At 43.1% G+C, this 19,988-nt stretch overlaps 1 protein-coding gene across 1 annotated transcript; it reads left to right on the top strand.

Annotated features, from left to right (window-relative positions):
• Positions 1 to 1,114: 1,114 nt before the first annotated feature.
• On the top strand, positions 1,115 to 18,401 carry LOC110497469 (neuromedin-K receptor-like). Its single transcript, XM_036955483.1, has 5 exons — positions 1,115 to 1,368; positions 4,563 to 4,751; positions 10,586 to 10,736; positions 17,043 to 17,239; positions 17,515 to 18,401. The coding sequence occupies exons 1-5, from the start codon at positions 1,115 to 1,117 to the stop codon at positions 17,831 to 17,833; spliced, it is 1,110 nt and encodes a 369-aa protein (XP_036811378.1). The 3' UTR covers positions 17,834 to 18,401.
• Positions 18,402 to 19,988: the final 1,587 nt, after the last annotated feature.

Below are 19,988 nucleotides of genomic sequence, written 5' to 3'. Positions count from 1 at the left end.
CCCGAGTGCTGAGAGAGCACGGCTCCTATCCCAGCCTTGGACGCGTCCACCTCCACTATGAACATCAAAGAGGGATCCGGATGAGCCGGCACGTGTGCCGATGTAAACAGAGCCTTCAGGTGACCAAAAGCCCTGTCCGCGTTAGCCGACCACTGCAGTCACACCGGTCCCCCCTTCAGCAGTGAGGTAATGGGAGCTGCTACTTGAACCTCCGGTAGTAGTTGGCAAACCCTAGAAACCGCTGAACTTCCTTTACCGTGGTGGGAGTTGGCCAATTACGCACGGCTGAAATGCAGTCACTCTCCATCTCCACCCCTGAAGTGGAAATGCGGTACCCTAGGAAGGGGACAGACTGTTGAAAGAACAGACATTTCTCCAACAGTCGAACAAGCACCCTGCGCACCAGGGACACATGCTCGGTGCCTGTAGCGGAGTATATCAGAATGTCATTGATAAACACCACTACACCCTGCCCATGCAGGTCCCGGAAAATCTTGTCAACAAAGGCCTGGAAGACTGATGGAGCATTCATCAACCCGTACGGCATGACGAGGTACTCATAGTTCCCTGAGGTGGTACCAAATGCCGTCTTCCACTCGTCCCCCTCCCGGATAGCCACCAGCTTGTAAGCACTCCTGAGATCCAATTTGTAAAGAAGCGCGCCCCGTGCATTGACTCGATCGCACAGGCGATGAGAGGCAGCGGGTAGCTGTACCTCACAGTGATCTGATTGAGACCTCGATAGTCAATACACGGGCACAGACCCCTATCCTTCTTCTTCACAAAAAATAAACTTGAGGAGGCAGGTGAAATGGAGAGCCGAATGTATCCCTGCCCCAGGGATTCAGATACATATGTTTCCATAACCGCCGTCTCCTCCTGTGACAGGGGATACACGTGACTCCTGGGAAGTGCTGCGTCTACCAGGAGATTTATTGCACAATCCCCCCGTCGATGAGGAACCCCCCCAACACCGACCAGCAGGCTTCTCTCAACGGCCACAGATGGTGCAGGGAATGACCCCTCCTCCGATCGCCCTAAGCGCAGCACCTTCCAGCTCCATGGGCGTCGGATCGGAGGTGCAGGGGGATGGAACTGACGGACCCCGATCCGGATGTCCACGGGTGGCCAGCAGTTTGTCCAGCCGGATGGACAGGTCCACCAGCTGGTCCAACGTGAGGGGGGTGTCTCGGCAGGGCAACTCCCGACAGACTTCCTCGCACAGACTTCACCGGTAGTGATCGATCAGGGCCCTGTCATTCCACCCCGCGCTGGCGGCCATGGTCCGGAAGTCCAAAGCGAAATCCTGCCTGCTCCTCGTCCCCTGCCTCAGGTGGAACAGACGTTCACCTGCCGCTCGACCCTCAGGTGGGTGGTCGAAAACTGCCCGAAAGTGGCGAGTGAACTCTGCGTAATGGTCCAACGCCGATTCTCCCTCACTCCATACGGCGTTGGCCCACTCCAGGGCTTTGCCTGAGAGGCAGGAGATGAGGGCGGACATGCTCTCACGTCCCGAAGGAGCAGGGTGGACGGTCTCCAGGTAGAGCTCCAGCTGGAGTAGTAACCCCTGGCATCTGGCAGCCGTCCCATCATACTCCCTCGGGAGTGCGAGCCGAATCCCGCTGGGACCGGGTGAAGGAGGGGTGGACCGTGAAGCCTGCTGTAGTGAGTTTGACTTTTAGTGAGTTCATACAAATTGTCATGTCTTCTATTCTGATAGACTGGAGAAAAACATGGTTGTAATGTTAATAATTTGGTTGTTATTCTATTGGTTACCTCGAGGCAGATGCCCCAGGGGCAGAGTGGCCCACACTCATTACTGGGCGCAAAGTTGATTGCATCTTTTTCACTGAAACATGGCAGTCTTCAGACTGTAGTGCCGCTCTTGTTGAAGCCTCCCCCTGGACTACAGCTGGGGGGGGGGGGGGGGGGGGGGGCAGCCTCCATTTTTACAAATGCTCTCATCTGTAAGGACATATAATTTCAATATGCTTTACTGTTTAAATGTCAGTCACCAGTGCTGGCTATAACCCTGTTTAGGCCACCAAAGCACTGCCCCACTTTTTTTTTTGACTGATTTCTCAAAACAATTGACTGTTGTTCTTGAGAACTTTGATACAAATCATTGTGTTGGGCGATTTTAATATTCATGTTGACAAAGAAACTGACACCAAGGCCATTGAATTGATTAATCTTTTGAGCCCTATGAACTTTATCCAACGTGTGACTGGGCCCACCCTTAACTGCGGCCAAACTCTAGGTTACACTGAATGCATTTTTAAGAAACGCTATCTTAGCTCTGAAGTTGCTACAAATGTTATTAAGTGTATGAACAATACACCATCACCTATTCTGCCTTCCTCTTGTGCTGATTTAGTCGATTACCTTAATAGCAAATTAAGGGCTACCGTTGATGCCATAGCTCCAGTAAGGTTGAAAAAGGCCACATCCAAATGGAGAGCTCCTTGGATGAGTGAGGAAACAAATAGACTAAAGATGAATTGCAGAAACGCAGAGCGGAAGTGGAGAAAGTCAAAGATGCAGGTCCATTATGATATTCTGAGAGAGAAACTTGGCATATATAACAAGGCAATTAGAAATGCTAGACAGGCTTATTTCTCTAACTTTATCACTAATAATCAGAATAATTCAATAGTGCTAGTGCTATTCTCGAACATTGATGGCCGGATAAATCCTACCCCCATAAACCTATATGAACTTTCCTCCACATCTAAATGTGATGAGTTTGTGGCATATTTCAGAGATAAGATAATAAACATTAGGCTGGGTATCAGTCAAGCAAGACCTGATGAGAAGTGTGATGGTATGTGCCCTAGCTTACCACGCAAAGGCACTATGGAGTTATTTTACATGGTTAATCACTCCCTATTTCACAGGCACTTTCCCCACTCCACTAACAACTGCCATGGTGAAACCCCTTCTGAAGAAATGTAATCTAGATTCTCCAGCTCTTAGCAATCTCCAACCTTCCAGAAATTGTTTTTTTTAAACAGCTTATTTATTTTTGAAAAAAAAAATCCAATATTGTTGTCTTGCCCGCTAAAGCACAGGGACAGCCTAAGTTAAAGTGTTAAATGATCTTAGAGCCAACAGAGATGCTGAACAGCTCTCTTTCCATGTACTCTTTGATTTAAGTGCTGCATGATGTTGTCCTTTTGGACAGACTGCAGAGGTGGGTTGGTCTCTTCCCTCTAGTTCTAAATTGGTTTAGGACCTAGTCGAGAGTCAAATGTCATATCCTATGTGGCATTCCACAAGGTTCACAAGGTTCGATTTTGGGTTCAGTACTGTTATCAGAACGCACAACATTGATTTCCACAATTACACAAACAATACACAGCTTTACATTTCTGTGTCAACAGAGCATTTTTAGCCCCACAGATAAATTATTAGACTGTATTAGTGATTTAAATACTTGGAAGGCTCACAACTTCCTTCAGCTAAATCAAGACAAGACCGAGGTACTTATAATTGGAGCCAATGCACACAGAATCTATATATATTTAATTCATATTTTAATATTAATATTTTAATTCACTGTCAAATAAGATAAAAAAACACTAGCTAAAAAACGTAGGTGTCATTTTAGATTCTGAACTCAATTTCGATTCACACATTAGGAATGTGACCAAAATAGCTTTTACCACCTGAGGAACATTGCCAAGTTGCGGCCATTTCTATCTCAGGCTGATACAGAGAGACTCACCCATGCTTTTATTACAGCAGGCTTTACTACTGTAATGCTCTCCTGTCTGGTCTACCCAAGAAAGACATTGGCCAACTGCAAAACATACAGACTGCAGCAACATGGCCAGACAAAGAGCACACATTACACATGTTTTAAAGTCTCTGCGCTGGCTATCTGTGCGTTTAAGAATACATTTTAAGATTCGATTGGTTTTCAAATCAATCCACAATTGTGCACCCCAATACATGTCAGACATGCTTTTGAGTTATGTACCCAGGAGGTCCCTCAGGTCCTCTGGCACTGGCCTTTTAACTATCCCAAAGCCTAGGACCAAGAGGCATGGAGAGGCAGCCTTTAGTTACTACTACCCCAGCCTCTGGAAATGTCTGCCAGACAACCTGAGAGGAGCCGAAACTGTGGACATATTTAAAAATATATCTTACAACACACCTTTTTTAGTTTTGCTTTTCCTTAGGGGTGGCAGCGTAGCCTAGTGGTAAGAGTGTTGAACAAGTAACCGGAAGGTTGCAAGTTCAAACCCCTGAGCTGACAAGGTACAAATCTGTCGTTCTGCCCCTGAACAGGCAGTTAACCCACTGTTCCTAGGCCGTCATTGAAAATAAGAATTTGTTCTTGCCTAGTTAAAAAAAGGGTGCTTTTTTTAGACTTTCAGTTTTAATTGTTCTTTAGTTTTTTATACTCTTATGTTTGTTTGTGTAGTAAATATTTATCTTTCTACTTATTGTTTTTTTATTTATGTTTTTTTTCTCCTGTGAAGCACATTGCGTCACATTCATGTCTGAAATGTGCTATTAAATAAAGATTGATTTCATTTGATTTGACATCCCTGCAGGTACATGGCCATCATCCACCCGCTGAAACCACGGCTGTCAGCTACAGCTACCAAGGTGGTGATCGTGTGTATCTGGGCGCTGGCCGTGGTGCTGGCCTTCCCCCTCTGCTTCAACTCCACCATCCGTATCCTGCCCCGCCGGACCATATGCTACGTGGCCTGGCCCCGGCCCTCGGATGACTCCTTCATGTGAGTGAGACACTCCGGGTGCATCTCAATAGTCTAAAGTGGCTACCTTGACTCACCTCCTCTTATTCATCTTCACTGATCTGAAAACAGTTTTGGGTTGATTGGTAATGAAACTGTATAAGGTGTTCACCTTGCTGCTGGTGGTTTGGACTACCGTGGTGGTGTATCAAATAGAACACTGGGAGGTGGAGATACACTTCAAAAGGGCTAATTCCCCGTTTATTAATAGATTAAAGAATGTTGCTAGGATAAGTATGCTTCTCTCTAGGAATCAACAATAGAATCACCTTACATGTCAATGTAAGGCAGGGCTCTTTCCCTAATTCCTGGAGAGCTACCGTCCCGTAGATTTTCGTTCCAACCCTAATCCAACGCACCTAATTTGAATAATTAGCTGGTTGATAAAATGAATCAGGTTAGTTACAACTTGATTGAAAACCTACAGGAGGGTAGCTCTCCAGAAACAGCATTGTAAGGCAATTAACGTGGCCAATTATGCAGGCACTAGTCAAAAGCAAATACATCCAAATATACTCAAAACTCAATAGTAACTACAATATGAAAAAATATCTAAGTAACATAATCAATATCTACACAAACAAACCTACTTAGAAACCAACAAATAATACTATGAATAATGGCACATAGAAAAACACATCAAATGGGCTCAAATCAAAGCTACGCTATTGTTAAGAGTCTAGGTGATGCAGGTAAGGCGGAGTCAGGCGCAGGACACAGAGATGAGTAAATACCGTAACTTTACTCATAACAACATTCGAAGAAGGAGACAAAATACCAGTTCACATATACGAGACAACGTAACATGAACAAACACGCACAAAACCAAGGGGGAACCCAGAGGGTTAAATAGGGGACAATAATTATGGAATGGAAACCAGGTGTGTACAATGCAGACAAAACAAATGAAAAATGAAACATGGATCGGTGGTGACTAGAAAACCGGTGACGTCGAACGCCGCCCGAACAAGGAGAGGGACCAACATCGGCAGAAGTCGTGACAACTATAAAGGAGCACAAACCTTTACTGAGCAAAAATATAAACGCAACATGTAAACTGTTTGTCCAATGTTTCATGAGCTGAAATAAAAGTTCCCAGAAATGTTCCATATGCACAAAACACTTATTTATATAAAAAAAATAAGAATCAAATCAAATCATTTGTCACATACGCCGAATACAACAGTGAAATGCTTACTTACAAGCCCTTAACCTGTAATCCATAGCTTCTGGTTTAGGTAGGTATGTTCGGTCACTGTGGGAACTACGTCCTCCATGCACTTATTGATAAAGCCAGTGACTGATATCGTGTACTCCTCAATGTGGAAGAATCCTGGAACATATTCCAGTCTGTGCTAGCAAAACAGTCCTGTAGTTTAGCATCTGGTTCATCTGACCACATTTGTATAAACGCGAGTCACTGGTGCTTCCTGCTTCAATTTTTGCTTGTAAGCAGGAGGATAGAATTATGGTCAGATTTGCCAAATGAAGTGCGAGGGAGAGCTTTGTACACGTCTCTGTGTGTGGAGTAAATGTGGTCTAAAAATGTTTTCCCTCTGGTTGCACATTTAACATTCTGATCGAAATTAGGTAAAACTGATTTAAGTTTCCTTGCATTAAAGTCCCCGGCCACTAGGAGCGCCGCCTCTGGATGAGCGTTTTCCTGTTTGCTTATGGCGGTATACAGCTCACTGAGTGTGGTTTTAGTGCCAGCATCGGTCTGTGGTGGTACAGTGCCTTGCGAAAGTATTCGGCCCCCTTGAACTTTGCGACCTTTTGCCACATTTCAGGCTTCAAACATAAAGATATAAAACTGTATTTTTTTGTGAAGAATCAACAACAAGTGGGACACAATCATGAAGTGGAACGACATTTATTGGATATTTCAAACTTTTTTAACAAATCAAAAACTGAAAAATTGGGCGTGCAAAATTATTCAGCCCCCTTAAGTTAATACTTTGTAGTGCCACCTTTTGCTGCGATTACAGCTGTAAGTCGCTTGGGGTATGTCTCTATCAGTTTTGCACATCGAGAGACTGACATTTTTTCCCATTCCTCCTTGCAAAACAGCTCGAGCTCAGTGAGGTTGGATGGAGAGCATTTGTGAACAGCAGTTTTCAGTTCTTTCCACAGATTCTCGATTGGATTCAGGTCTGGACTTTGACTTGGCCATTCTAACACCTGGATATGTTTATTATTGAACCATTCCATTGTAGATTTTGCTTTATGTTTTGGATCATTGTCTTGTTGGAAGACAAATCTCCGTCCCAGTCTCAGGTCTTTTGCAGACTCCATCAGGTTTTCTTCCAGAATGGTCCAGTATTTGGCTCCATCCATCTTCCCATCAATTTTAACCATCTTCCCTGTCCCTGCAGAAGAAAAGCAGGCCCAAACCATGATGCTGCCACCACCATGTTTGACAGTGGGGATGGTGTGTTCAGCTGTGTTGCTTTTACGCCAAACATAACGTTTTGCATTGTTGCCAAAAAGTTCAATTTTGGTTTCATCTGCCCAGAGCACCTTCTTCCACATGTTTGGTGTGTCTCCCAGGTGGCTTGTGGCAAACTTTAAACAACACTTTTTATGGATATCTTTAAGAAATGGCTTTCTTGCCACTCTTCCATAAAGGCCAGATTTGTGCAATATACAACTGATTGTTGTCCTATGGACAGAGTCTCCCACCTCAGCTGTAGATATCTGCAGTTCATCCAGAGTGATCATGGGCCTCTTGGCTGCGTCTCTGATCAGTCTTCTCCTTGTATGAGCTGAAAGTTTAGAGGGACGGCCAGGTCTTGGTAGATTTGCAGTGGTCTGATACTCCTTCCATTTCAATATTATCGCTTGCACAGTGCTCCTTGGGATGTTTCAAGCTTGGGAAATCTTTTTGTATCCAAATCCGGCTTTAAACTTCTTCACAACAGTATCTCGGACCTGCCTGGTGTGTTCCTTGTTCTTCATGATGTTCTATGCGCTTTTAACGGACCTCTGAGACTATCACAGTGCAGGTGCATTTATACGGAGACTTGATTACACACAGGTGGATTGTATTTATGATCATTAGTCATTTAGGTCAACAATGGATCATTCAGAGATCCTCACTGAACTTCTGGAGAGAGTTTGCTGCACTGAAAGTAAAGGGGCTGAATAATTTTGCACGGCTAATTTTTCAGTTCATGATTTGTTAAAAAAGTTTGAAATATCCAATAAATGTCGTTCCACTTCATGATTGTGTCCCACTTATTGTTGATTCTTCACAAAAAAATACAGTGTTATATCTTTATGTTTGAAGCCTGAAATGTGGCAAAAGGTCGCAAAGTTCAAGGGGGCCGAATACTTTCGCAACGCACTGTATGTAGACAGCTACGAAAAATACAGATGAAAACTCTCTAGGTAGATAGAGTATCTCATGATAAGCTGTAGACCACACTAACTCAGGCAAGCAAAACCTAGACATCCTTAGATATCGTGCGCCAGCTGTTGTTTACATATATGCATAGGCCCCCGCCCCGTGTCTTACCAGGCTGCTGTTCTATCCTGCCGATAGAGTGTATAACCCGCCAACTGTATGTTCTTAATGTCATCGTTCAGCCACGACTCAGTGAAACATAAGATATTATAGTTTTAATGTCCCGTTGGTAGGATTTACGTGCTTTCAGTTTGTCCCATTGTTTTTCCAGCGATTGAATGTTAGCTAGCAGGACGGAAGGCAAGGGAAGATTAGCCACTCGTCACCTGATCCTCACAAGGCACCCTGATCTTTTTCCGCAAAATCTCAGTTTCCTTCTCCAGCGATTGACGGGGATTTGGGCCTGGTTGGGTGTGTGTAGTAAATCCCTCCCGTCTGTCTCATTGAAGAAAAACTCTAAATCTAATCTAAGGTGAGTAATCGCAGTTCTGATGTGCAGAAGCTATTTTCGGTCATATGAGATGGTAGCAGCAACATTATGTACAAAACAAGTTACGAACAACGCAAAAAAACAAACAAAATAGCATGGTTGGTTAAGAGCCAATCATTTGGCCGCCATCCCATCCGGCACGCTCCGGCGCCATCCCTGTTTGTCACAACTTCTACTTTGCCAAGATAATCCATCCACCTGACAGGCGTGGCATTTCAATAAGCTGATTAAATAGCATGATCATTACACAGGTGCACCTTGTGCTGAGGACAATAAAATGCCACTCTAAAATGTGCAGTTTTGTCACACAGCACAATGCCACAGATGTGTCAAGTTTTGAGAGAGTCGATAATTGGCATGCTGACTGCAGAAATGTCCACCAGAGCTGTTGCCAGATAATTAAATGTTAATTTCTCTACCATAAGCCACCTCCCAACATCATTTTAGAGAATTTGGCAGTATGTATGCCCAACGTCGTTTTAGAGAATTTGGCAGTACATCCAACCGGCCTCAGAACCGCAGACCATGTGCAACCACGCCAGCCCAGGACCTGCACATCCGTCTTCTTCACCTGTGGGATCATCTGAGACCGGCCACTTGGACAGCTAATGAAACGGAAGAATTTCTGCATAAACTGTCAGAAACCGTGCTCGTCATCCTCACCAGGGTCTTGACCTGACTGTGGCGTCCTAACCGACTTCAGTGGGCAAATGCTCACCTTCGATGGCCACTGGCACGCTGGAGAAGTGTTCTCTTCGCGCATGAATCCGGTTTCAACTGCAGATGGAAGACAGAGTGTATGGCATCGTGTGGGGGAACAGTTTGCTGATGTCAATGTTGTGAACAGAGTGCCCCATGGTGGCGGTTGGGTTATAGTATGGGCAGGCATAAGCTACGGACAAAACACAATTGCATTTTGTCAATGGCAATTTGAATGCACAGAGATACCAAGACGAGATCCTGAGGCCCATTGTCGAGCCATTCATCCGCTGCCATCACCTCATGATTCAGCAGGATCTGTAAACAATTCCTGGAAGCTGAACATTTCCCAGTTCTTCCATGGCCTGCATACTCACCAGACATGTCACCCATTGAGCGTTTGGGATGCTCTGGATTGACATGTACGAGCGTGTCCCAGTTCCCACCAATATCTAGCAATTTCGCAAAACCATTGAAGAGAAGCGGAAAAACATTCCATAGGCCACAATCAACAGCCTGACCAACTCTATGCGAAGGACATGTGCCGCGCTGCATGAGGCAAATGGTGGTCACACCAGATACTGATTGGTTTTCTGACCCACGCCCCCAACGTTTTTTAAAGATACATGTATCTGTGGCCACCAACAGATGCATATCTGTATTACCAGTCATGTGCAATTAGGGCCTAATTAATTGATTTAATTTGAATGATTTCCTTGTATGTAACTCAGTAAAATATTTTAAATTGTTGCATGTTGAGTATGTATTTTTTGTTCAGTGTACTTTGAATAAACACATCCTTGAATAATTGTTTGCATCAACAAAAACTGGAATTAACTGAAGGTTTGTTCAAAGTTCAAAGGTTGCCACATTGATTGCATACAGGTGAGTTAAGTTAAGGTGAGTGTCCTGCTTCTGGAGGAAGAACTGGGTGGCGATTGGGTAATTGGAAAGTCAGTCCGTATGAGTATGGGAATTTACTACACACAGGATAATGAGATTAGTTAGATAGATAGATTGATCTCTATCTATTTATCAGGTATCTGCTCTCCTGTCACAACCAGTGCAGACTAGTTAAGGAGGAGAGCAAACTAGACTAATGAATATGAATGTGAAATAGATTAACTATAATTTGCTAAATTACCATGTTTTCCATTACATTCACAGGAATGCTCTGCTTTTCCTTCCTCTTAGAGCTATTTATTCTTCTCTGGCATACAGGTATCATATCATTGTGACGGTGCTGGTGTATGTGCTGCCCCTAGTGGTGATGGGTATCACCTACACCATTGTGGGGGTGACGCTGTGGGGAGGAGAGATCCCAGGGGAAGCATCAGACAACTACCACAGCCAGCTCACAGCCAAGAGGAAGGTAATGCAAAAGTACAACTCCATTATACACATAAGGTCAATTGGTAAAGTATGTGTATTCCATTTGTAAACCAACGCGTCAACCATTAATTGAATTCAGTAGATTCAGCCATTCACTTTAACTGGCACAATCATGAGACAATGATCTCTCTGTATTCCCCACTGGATTTGGCTACCCATCAGGTAATCCAACGTTACGCAGGGAAACAACAGAGATTTGTCTCCTCTTTAGAGATGAAAATGCATTCTATTAACTGGACACAGTCTATCTCTTCATTCATCTCTGCTTGGAGTCCAGGCGCCGTATGTCTTAAATGTCTCAGAGTTGGAGTGCTGATCTAGGATCAGGTTCCCCCTGTCCATGTTACCTCATTCATTGTGATCTAAAAAGCTAAACTGGTCATAAATCAGCACTTCTATTCTGAAATGCTTGATACATGCTGACCCTGGTCCCCACAGTTATCCATAAGGATTCAGGTCATTTGAACCCGTATGACTAACATCTATTAGGCCAGATGTGGGTTTAACATTACAGGAGCATAGATTATAGAAAGGCAGTGGCCAATATGACACATCTACTAGATAGGGGAATAATTGGGATATGGGATTATTCAAGGACACCCTGTGAGGAAACCCAGTCTATATTTCAGGGTTGTTATTGTTTTATTCATGAGGATTACACTCAGATTACGGGGGGATCAGCACACCTAGTTCTTTGTTTTGGACAGATGGCTGAGGCCATGAAACCATAATAATTTACAGTTTCAACCAGGGATGTACCCCTGTGATCCTGCCTGACATTTGATCTGGGCACCAGCACATGTTTGGTGTTGTTACTTGCTCTTATTTCAGAACTGGTTTGTTTTATAGTTTTTGTTGTTGTTGTTGTTGTTGATGGTTTTTTGTGTGAAATGCATCTCACATAAACTTGATTTCATTTGATTTAGTTTGAGCAACGCAGTGGATGGAGGGTTAGTTAACCTCGCACTTATACACCGTTCCAATTACTCAGTGGGTTTGAATGGGCCATAAATACAGACTAGAAGTCATTTAGGATAAAAGTGCCTGCTAAATGTCTGATCATTTTCATAAGCCTGTTGCTGGATTTGCCATTAACGTCCCTGCCAAACCCTTTTAACCTTAGCTAGAAGAGTGCTGAGAGAGGTTAATTAGGCTGCATGTCACCCATTGTCAAACCGCCAGGTCCTACTCGGCGGTTAGTTTAAAAGTAGTTGTTCATGAGGTCAGCGATCTGTTCCCACCAAACTCAATTTACCCATGCTGTGACGGCTTCGGGCAGACCACCAGTGCTCTCACGTCAAATACCTGCTGACCTGCTGTGTCATGCATCATGAATACCCTTTCTCCTGCTTTATGTAGCTCCGGAGAGAATTCTACCAGACACCGTTTGCTCGTCATTAGACCCAGAGTCCCAGACACACTGTACATACAAAGAGATGCCACCGCTTCATAAGCTTTATGCCACATTATTAACCGTCCAGAAGATAATGCAGGTAGAGCTAGTTGATCCTTCATTATAAGATCCTAATTGTTATTGTTCATAAACAAGGTAACTGACAGCTTGATTGATCACTTGATTATTCTTTTCATGTTGGAAGTTAATGAATAAAGTTTGACCCTCTTTTCAATGTGATCCGTTGTCAAAGCTGTGAAACCACTTTAGAAAAGCTAAAGAATGTAAATGCTGATTTCGTATCCGAAGAGTGCTTTGGAATGTTTTCATACATGAAAACATGAACTATGAACCCCTCTAAAGAGCACCTTCTTCTAATTCATTCATTTAGCCTAACTTGTTTAACCCAAGCAGCTGTCGTAAAATGTTTTTTTGTTGTTGCCTTTTATGGAGTTGTGTTCGTGTGTGCCCCAACAGACTGCAATCACGACAAAATCATTCATCGTCAGATGCCGTTGTTGTTGTTCTCTGTATGACTATCCTTAGTCTGTGATGAAGGGCTTAACACCAGCTGTGAGCCTTCTCCACCAAAGTGAGATTGACTTCATCAAGGGTAATTCAATTCCGACCTTATGGGGCTGAAGTACTGCTGTATTTGTATTCATTTTCTACTTGGGAGTTAAAAGGATGGTTCAGCCAAATAACAAAGTGACATATTAGTTTCCTTACCCTGTAAGCAGCCTATGTACAAGGTAAAAAGAGCAATCCTGGTTTTGTTTGTATGGCCACCATCTCCAAATGCTAACTTATTTAGCGAATGTAGGTTAAATCTAAAGAGAAAAGTGACAGAATGGAATCTATGTGAAAGGCTTTGGGGAGATTCTCAGACTGTTTGACTGACAGACTAACCATTCATTGGAGATCACAATCACTATTGCTCTATGGCTGGCAGCCATCTTGTCACATGACATTGTGAGTATAGTTGATTAGACTATATCATGAGATGACCTACTGTACCTGATTTAGTGATGACACAGTAGTAACACAATAGTGCACACAACAGTGAAGATACAGTCAGAAATGTACATACACTTAGGTTGGAGTCATTAACCAAATATAGTTTTGGCAAGTCGGTTAGAATATCTACTTTGTGCATGACACAAGTAATTTTTCCGAAAATTGTTTACAGACTGATTATTTCACTTACAATTCAGTGTATCACAATTCCAGTAGGTCAGAAGTTTACATACACTAAGTTAACTGTGCTGGGGGCAGTATTGAGTAGCTTGGATGAATAAGGTGCCCAGAGGTGCCCAGAGTAAACTGCCTGCTCCTCAGTCCCAGTTGCTAATATATGCATATTATTAGTATATTTGGATAGAAAACACTCTGACGTTTCTAAAACTGTTTGAATGATGTCTGAGTATAACAGAACTCATATGGCAGGCAAAAACCTGAGAAAAGAATCCAACCAGGAAGTGGGAAATCTGAGGTTGGTTGATTTTCAACTCAGCCCCTATTGAAGATACAGTGGGATATTGGTCCTCTTGCACTTCCTAAGGCTTCCACTTGATCTCAACCATCTTTAGAAACTTGTTTGAGGCTTCTACTGTGAAGTGGGGCAGAATGAGAGGGGAATGAGTCAGAGGTCTGCCAGCAGTCACGAGCTGGTCACGCGCATTCACATGAGAGGTAGCTCCCATTCCATTTGCTTTTCTGAAGACAAAAGAATTCTCTGGTTGGAATATTATTGAAGTTTTATGTTAAAAACATCCTAAAGAATGATTCTATACATCGGTAGACATGTTTCTACGGACTGTAACGGAACCTTTTGACATTTCGTCTGCAACTAAGTGAACGCGCTTTGTGAGTTTTGATTTGTTTACCAAGCGCGCTAACATAAGTAGCTATTTGGACATAAATGAGGGACATTATCGAACAAATCAAACATTTATTGTAGAACTGGGATTCCTGGGAGTGCATTCTGATGAAATCATCAAAGGTACAGTAAGTGAATATTTATAATGTTATTGCTGACTTCTGTTGACTGCACAATATGGTGGATATCTTTTTGGCTTGTTGGTTCTCTGAGCGCCGTACTCAGATTATTGCATGGTTTGCTTTTTCCGTAAAGCTTTTTTGAAATCTGACACAGCAGTTGCATTAAGGAGAAGTTTGTCTATATTTCCATGTATAACACTTGTATTTTCATCAACATTTATAATGAGTATTTCTGTAAATTGATGTGGCTCTCTGCAAAATCACCAGATGTTTTTGGAACTTCTGAACATAACGTACCAATGTAATATGAGATTTTTTTATATAATTATGAACTTTATCGAACAAAACGTATTGTGTAACATGAAGTCCTATGAGTGTCATCTGATGAAGATCATCAAAGGTTAGTGATTAATTCTATCTCTATTTCAGATTTTTGTGACTCCACTCTTTGGCTGGAAAAATGGCTGTGTTTTTCTGTGATATGGCTCTGACCTAACATAATCGTTAGTGGTGCTTTCGCTGTAAAGCCTATTTGAAATCGGACACTGTGGTGGGATTAACAACAAGATGACCTTTAAAATGGTATAAGATACCTGTATTGTGAGATTTCTGTTTTGAATTTGGCGCCCTGCACTTTCACTGGCTGTTGTCATATCGATCCCGTTACCGGGATCTCAGCCCTAAGAAGTTTTAACAGCTTGGAAAATTACAGATAATTATGTCATGGCATTAGAAGCTTCTGATAGGCTAATTGACATAATTTGAGTCAATATGAGGTGTACCTGTGGATGTATTTCAAGGCCTACCTTCAAACTCAGTGCCTCTTTGCTTGACATCATGGGAAATTCAAAAGAAATCAGCCAAGATCTCAGAAAAACATTTTTTGGCCTCCACAAGTCTGGTTCATCCTTGGGAGCAATTTCCAAATGCCTGAAGGTACCACGTTCATCTGTACAAACAATAGTTTGCAAGTATAAACATCATGGGACCACGCAGCAGTCATTCCGCTCAGGAAGGAGATGCGTTCTGTCTCCTAGAGATCAACGTACTTTGGTGCGAAAAGTGCAAATCAATCCCAGAACAACATCAAAGGACCTTCTGAAGGTGCTGAAGGGAACAGGTACAAAATTACCTATATCCACAGTAAAACGAGTCCTATATCGACATAACCTGAAAGGCAGCTCAACAAGGAAGAAGCCACTGCTCCAAAATCGCCATAAAAAAAGCCAGACTACAGTTTGCAACTGCATATGGGGACAAAGATCATACTTTTTAGAGAAATGTCTTCTGGTCTGATGAAGCAAAAATAGAACGGTTTGGCCATAATGACCATCGTTATGTTTGGAGGAAAAGTGGGAGGCTTGCAAGCTGACGAACACCATCCCAACCGTGAATCACAAGGGTGGCAGCATCATGTTGTAGGGGTGCTTTGCTACAGGAGGGACTGGTGCACTTCACAAAATAGATGGCATCATGAGGGAAGGAAAATTATGTGGATATATTGAATATATATAATATATATCTCAAGACATCAGTCAGGAAGTTAAAGCTTGGTCGCAAATGGGTCTTCCAAATGGACAATGACCCCAAGCATACTTCCAAAGTTGTGGCAAAAGGGCTTAAGGACAACAAAGTCAAGGTATTGGAGTGGCCATCACAAAGCCCTGACCTCAATCCTATAGAAAATTAGTGGGCAGAACTGAAAAAGAGTGTGCGAGCAACGAGGCCTACAAACCTGACTCAGTTACACCAGCTCTGTCAGGAGGGATGTGCCAAAATTCACCCAACTTATTGTGGGAAGCTTGTGGAAGGCTATGCAAAACCTTTAACCCAAGTTAAACAATTTAAAGGCAATGCTATCAAATACTAATTGAGTGTATGTAAACTTCTGACCCACTGGGAATGTGATGAAAGAAATAAAAGCTGATATAAATCACTCTGTGCACTATTATTCTGACATTTCACATTCTTAGAATAAAGTGGTGATCCTAACGGACCTAAAACAGGGAATTTTTACTAGGATTAAATGTCAGGAATTGTGAATAACTGAGTTTAAATGTATTTGGCTAAGGTGTATGTAAACTTCCGACTTCAACTGTACATGGACAGAAATCTTCACACTGACAAGATGGACAAAGAGCAGTTTGCATGGTTCAGGCGTGTCTGAGCTTTGATATTCGGTGTAAAGAAACAAAAGTCAAATTCTATTAGATGAAATTTGTCAGAACTCCTCCATACAAGGCAACAAAGTGCTAACGTTTTGCGAATGCAGATCTGATTTCAAGTTTAGTAATGCTCTTGGAGGATTTTAATTGACACAATCAGTTCAAGAATTTCACAGGATCTTTGAAGTGAGCTGCTTCCTTTGTGATGGCTCTAGATTGTCAGGTTATAGAATGCCCCTAATTCTATTGTGGCTCTACCATCGCCAATGTATGGACCATTGGACCACCAATGGTTGTCCTGACCATTTATGTGCAAATGAAGCAATTCTATTTTGAGGTTGTGTGAATGGCTCTTTTGAAAGGGGTTGTCGTGATGAAAAAAGTATATCCTAAATTGCTGTGGCTTCCAGGACGGAATGAAAATGCCAACCTGATGATGAATCAATCATGGTGCCCACGCTTGTGAGAATATATTGAGCATCACACATTCTGTCCATCTCAGAATCAGGCTCTCTGTGAAACCTGGCATGAGGTGGCCGACCAGCTGTTGATTTTTGATCGAGTCTCAAAGCTACACAGAATAAAGACAATATACTTTATTTTTCCTCTCTCTCTTCTTATTCTCTACTCTCTTTTTCTCATTGCTTTCTCCACCTCCATGTCTCCCCCTCCTTCCCTGTCTCTCTATTCCTCCAATCCTCCTACTATCCCCATTCCTAACTCCCAGGTGGTGAAGATGATGATCATTGTGGTGGTGACTTTCACCCTCTGCTGGCTGCCGTACCACGTCTACTTCATCGCGACGGGCCTCAACAAGGCTCTGATGAGGTGGAAGTCCATCCAGCAGGTCTACCTGTCAGTGCTGTGGCTGGCCATGAGCTCCACCATGTACAACCCCATCATCTACTGCTGCCTCAACAGCAGGTAGGATCTAGCACCTGAGTGCTGTTCAGTAGGCACTAAAACATACGATGAAGTTAAGCCTTACCCATAACTCATTTAGATTTTCAGTTTAAAAATGTTTTCTTCTTTGTGCCTACTGAACACAACCTAGGCAACCACTGACTAGATAAATAAGACCAGATGAGAAAACTACCAGTGTACCTTCTTTAGAATTCATTAGCCACCCCTCAAATATACAATGAATGCATTGTCAGATATTTCACATCTGTCTGGTTTGGGTTGTGGTTTGGATAAAGGTTCCGGGCGGGCTTCAAGCGGGTGTTCTATTGGTGCCCGTTCGTCCGGGTATCCAGCTATGACGAGCTGGAGCTGCGCAACAACACCACCCGCCACCAATCCGGTCACCAGGGCAGCATGTGCACCCTCTCCCGCGTGAACACCAGGACCAACATTCCCAACCATCGCCACCACAGCTTCAAAAAGGCCGTCTCCAGCAGCCATGGCAATGCCAGTGTTAACGGAGATAACAATGGTAACCATGGCAACCAACCGGCGGTAGCCAAGTCCAACCTTTGCAGTGACCCCGATGATGTGGCCGACGATCAGTTCTCGTGAGATGTTGATGACGACCACAACCAACTTCTAGAATGTTCACGAGTGGTTTGGAAAGTCGTTGTCAACGTTTCGCCCTCTGAACTGTCCCTCAAACATTCCAAGCTTTTGCTGCAAACGCAGTTGTTCTTTGATGCAGTGAAATTCATTCAATTTTTTTCCCGATTTGCTTAGCTTTCAAAAGCATTTATTCCTGCCTTTTCTCATTTCCACACCCCCATCTCACGACACTGACTGGACATCTGGTAGGCTGCTGTCTCAACAGGCAGATTCGTGGGCAGATTTGGGACATCTGGACTAAGCAATGAAGGCAGAGCTTACCAGTAGTTACCAGTGTGTGTGTTTGTGCGCACATCTATTACTCACTGGCTATTGCCTCAGGCAGTCTCCCACTGAAAGATTGTTAGGAGGGATTGGTGGTTTGGCATATATACCACTGTTCAAACGTTTGAGGTCACGTAGAAAACGTCCTTGTTTTTGAAAAAGCACTTTTTTTTGGTTCATTAAAATAACATCAAATTGATCAGAAATACAGTGTAGACATTGTTAATGTTGTAAATTACTATTGTAGCTGGAAATGGCAGATTTTTGTATGAAATATCTACATAGGCGTACAGAGGCCCATTATCAGCAACCATCACATGCCCTGACCTTAGTTATCTTTGTTTTCTTTATTATTTTGGTTAGGTCAGGATGTGACGAGGGTGGTTTGTGTAGTTTTTGTATTGTCTAGGGGTTGTTGTATATCTAGGTATTTATATGTCTATGGTTGCCTAGATTGGTTCCTAATCAGAGGCAGCTGTTTATTGTTGTCTCTCATTGGGGACCATATTTAGGTAGCCATATTCCTTGGGTATTTCGTGGGTTATTGTCTATGTGTAGTTGCCTGTCAGCACTCAGTTAATATAGCTTCACGTTCGTTTTGTTGTTTTGTTAGTTTGTTTAGTGTCCTTTGTGTAAATAAAGAAGAATGTATTCTAATCACGCTGCGCCTTGGTCTCCTCGTTATGACGAACGTGGCATCACTCCTGTGTTCCAATTGTGTTAGCCTTTTAAAATGATAAACTTGGATTAGCTAATTGATCCTTAGAAAAGCCTTTTGCAATTATGTTAAAACAGCTGAATACTGTTCTGATTAAAGACCCAATAAAACTGGCCTTCTTTAGACTAGTTGAGTATCTGGAGCATCAGCATTTGTGGGTTCGATTACAGGCTCAAAATGGCCAGAAACAAATAACTTCCTTCTGAAACTCGTCAGTCTATTCTTGTTCTGGGAAATGAAAGCTATTTCATGTGAGAAATTGCCAAGGAACTGAAGATCTCGTACAACGCTGTGTACTCACAGAACAGCGCAAACTGGCTCTAACCAGAATAGAAAGAGGAGTGGGAAACCCCGGTGCACAACTGAGCAAGAGGACAAGTACATTAGAGTGTCTAGTTTGAGAAACAGAAGCCTCACAAGTCCTCAACTGGTAGCTTCATTAAATAGTACCCACAAAACACCAGTCTCAACGTCAACAGTGAAGAGGCGACTCCGGGATGCTGGCCTTCTAGGCAGAGTTGCAAAGAAAAAGCCATATCTCAGACTGGCCAATAAAAATATAAGATTAAGGTGGGATAAAGAACACAGACGCTGGACAGAGGAAGATTGGAAAAAGTGTTATGGACAGACAAATGTAAGTTTGAGGTGTTGGGATCACAAAGAATAACATCTGTGAGATGCAAAACAAATGCTGGAGGAGTGCTTGACTCCATCTGTCAAGGATGGTGGAGGCAATGTGATGGTCTGGGGGTGCTTTGGTGGTGGTAAAGTTGGAAATTTGTACAGGGTACAAAACTGCTGCTCCAGTTTCAACTGTTCTGCCTGCGGCTATGGAATCCTGACCTGTTCACCGGACGTGCTACCGGTCCCAGACCTATTATTTGACAATGCTGGTCATTTATGAACATTTGAACATCTTGGCCATGTTCTGTTATAATCTCCACCCGGCACAGCCAGAAGAGGACTGGCCACCCCTCATAGCCTGGTTCCTCTCTAGGTTTCTGCCTAGGTTTTGGCCTTTCTAGGGAGTTTTTCCTAGCCAACGTGCTTCAACACCTGCATTGCTTGCTGTTTGGGGTTTTAGGCTGGGTTTCTGTACAGCACTTTGAGATATCA

This window comes from Oncorhynchus mykiss, chromosome 19 (genome assembly GCF_013265735.2).
Source record: "Oncorhynchus mykiss isolate Arlee chromosome 19, USDA_OmykA_1.1, whole genome shotgun sequence".
NCBI lineage: Eukaryota > Metazoa > Chordata > Actinopteri > Salmoniformes > Salmonidae > Oncorhynchus > Oncorhynchus mykiss.
Note: the sequence above shows the minus strand (reverse complement) of the source record. Positions and strands in the feature narration are given on the sequence as shown.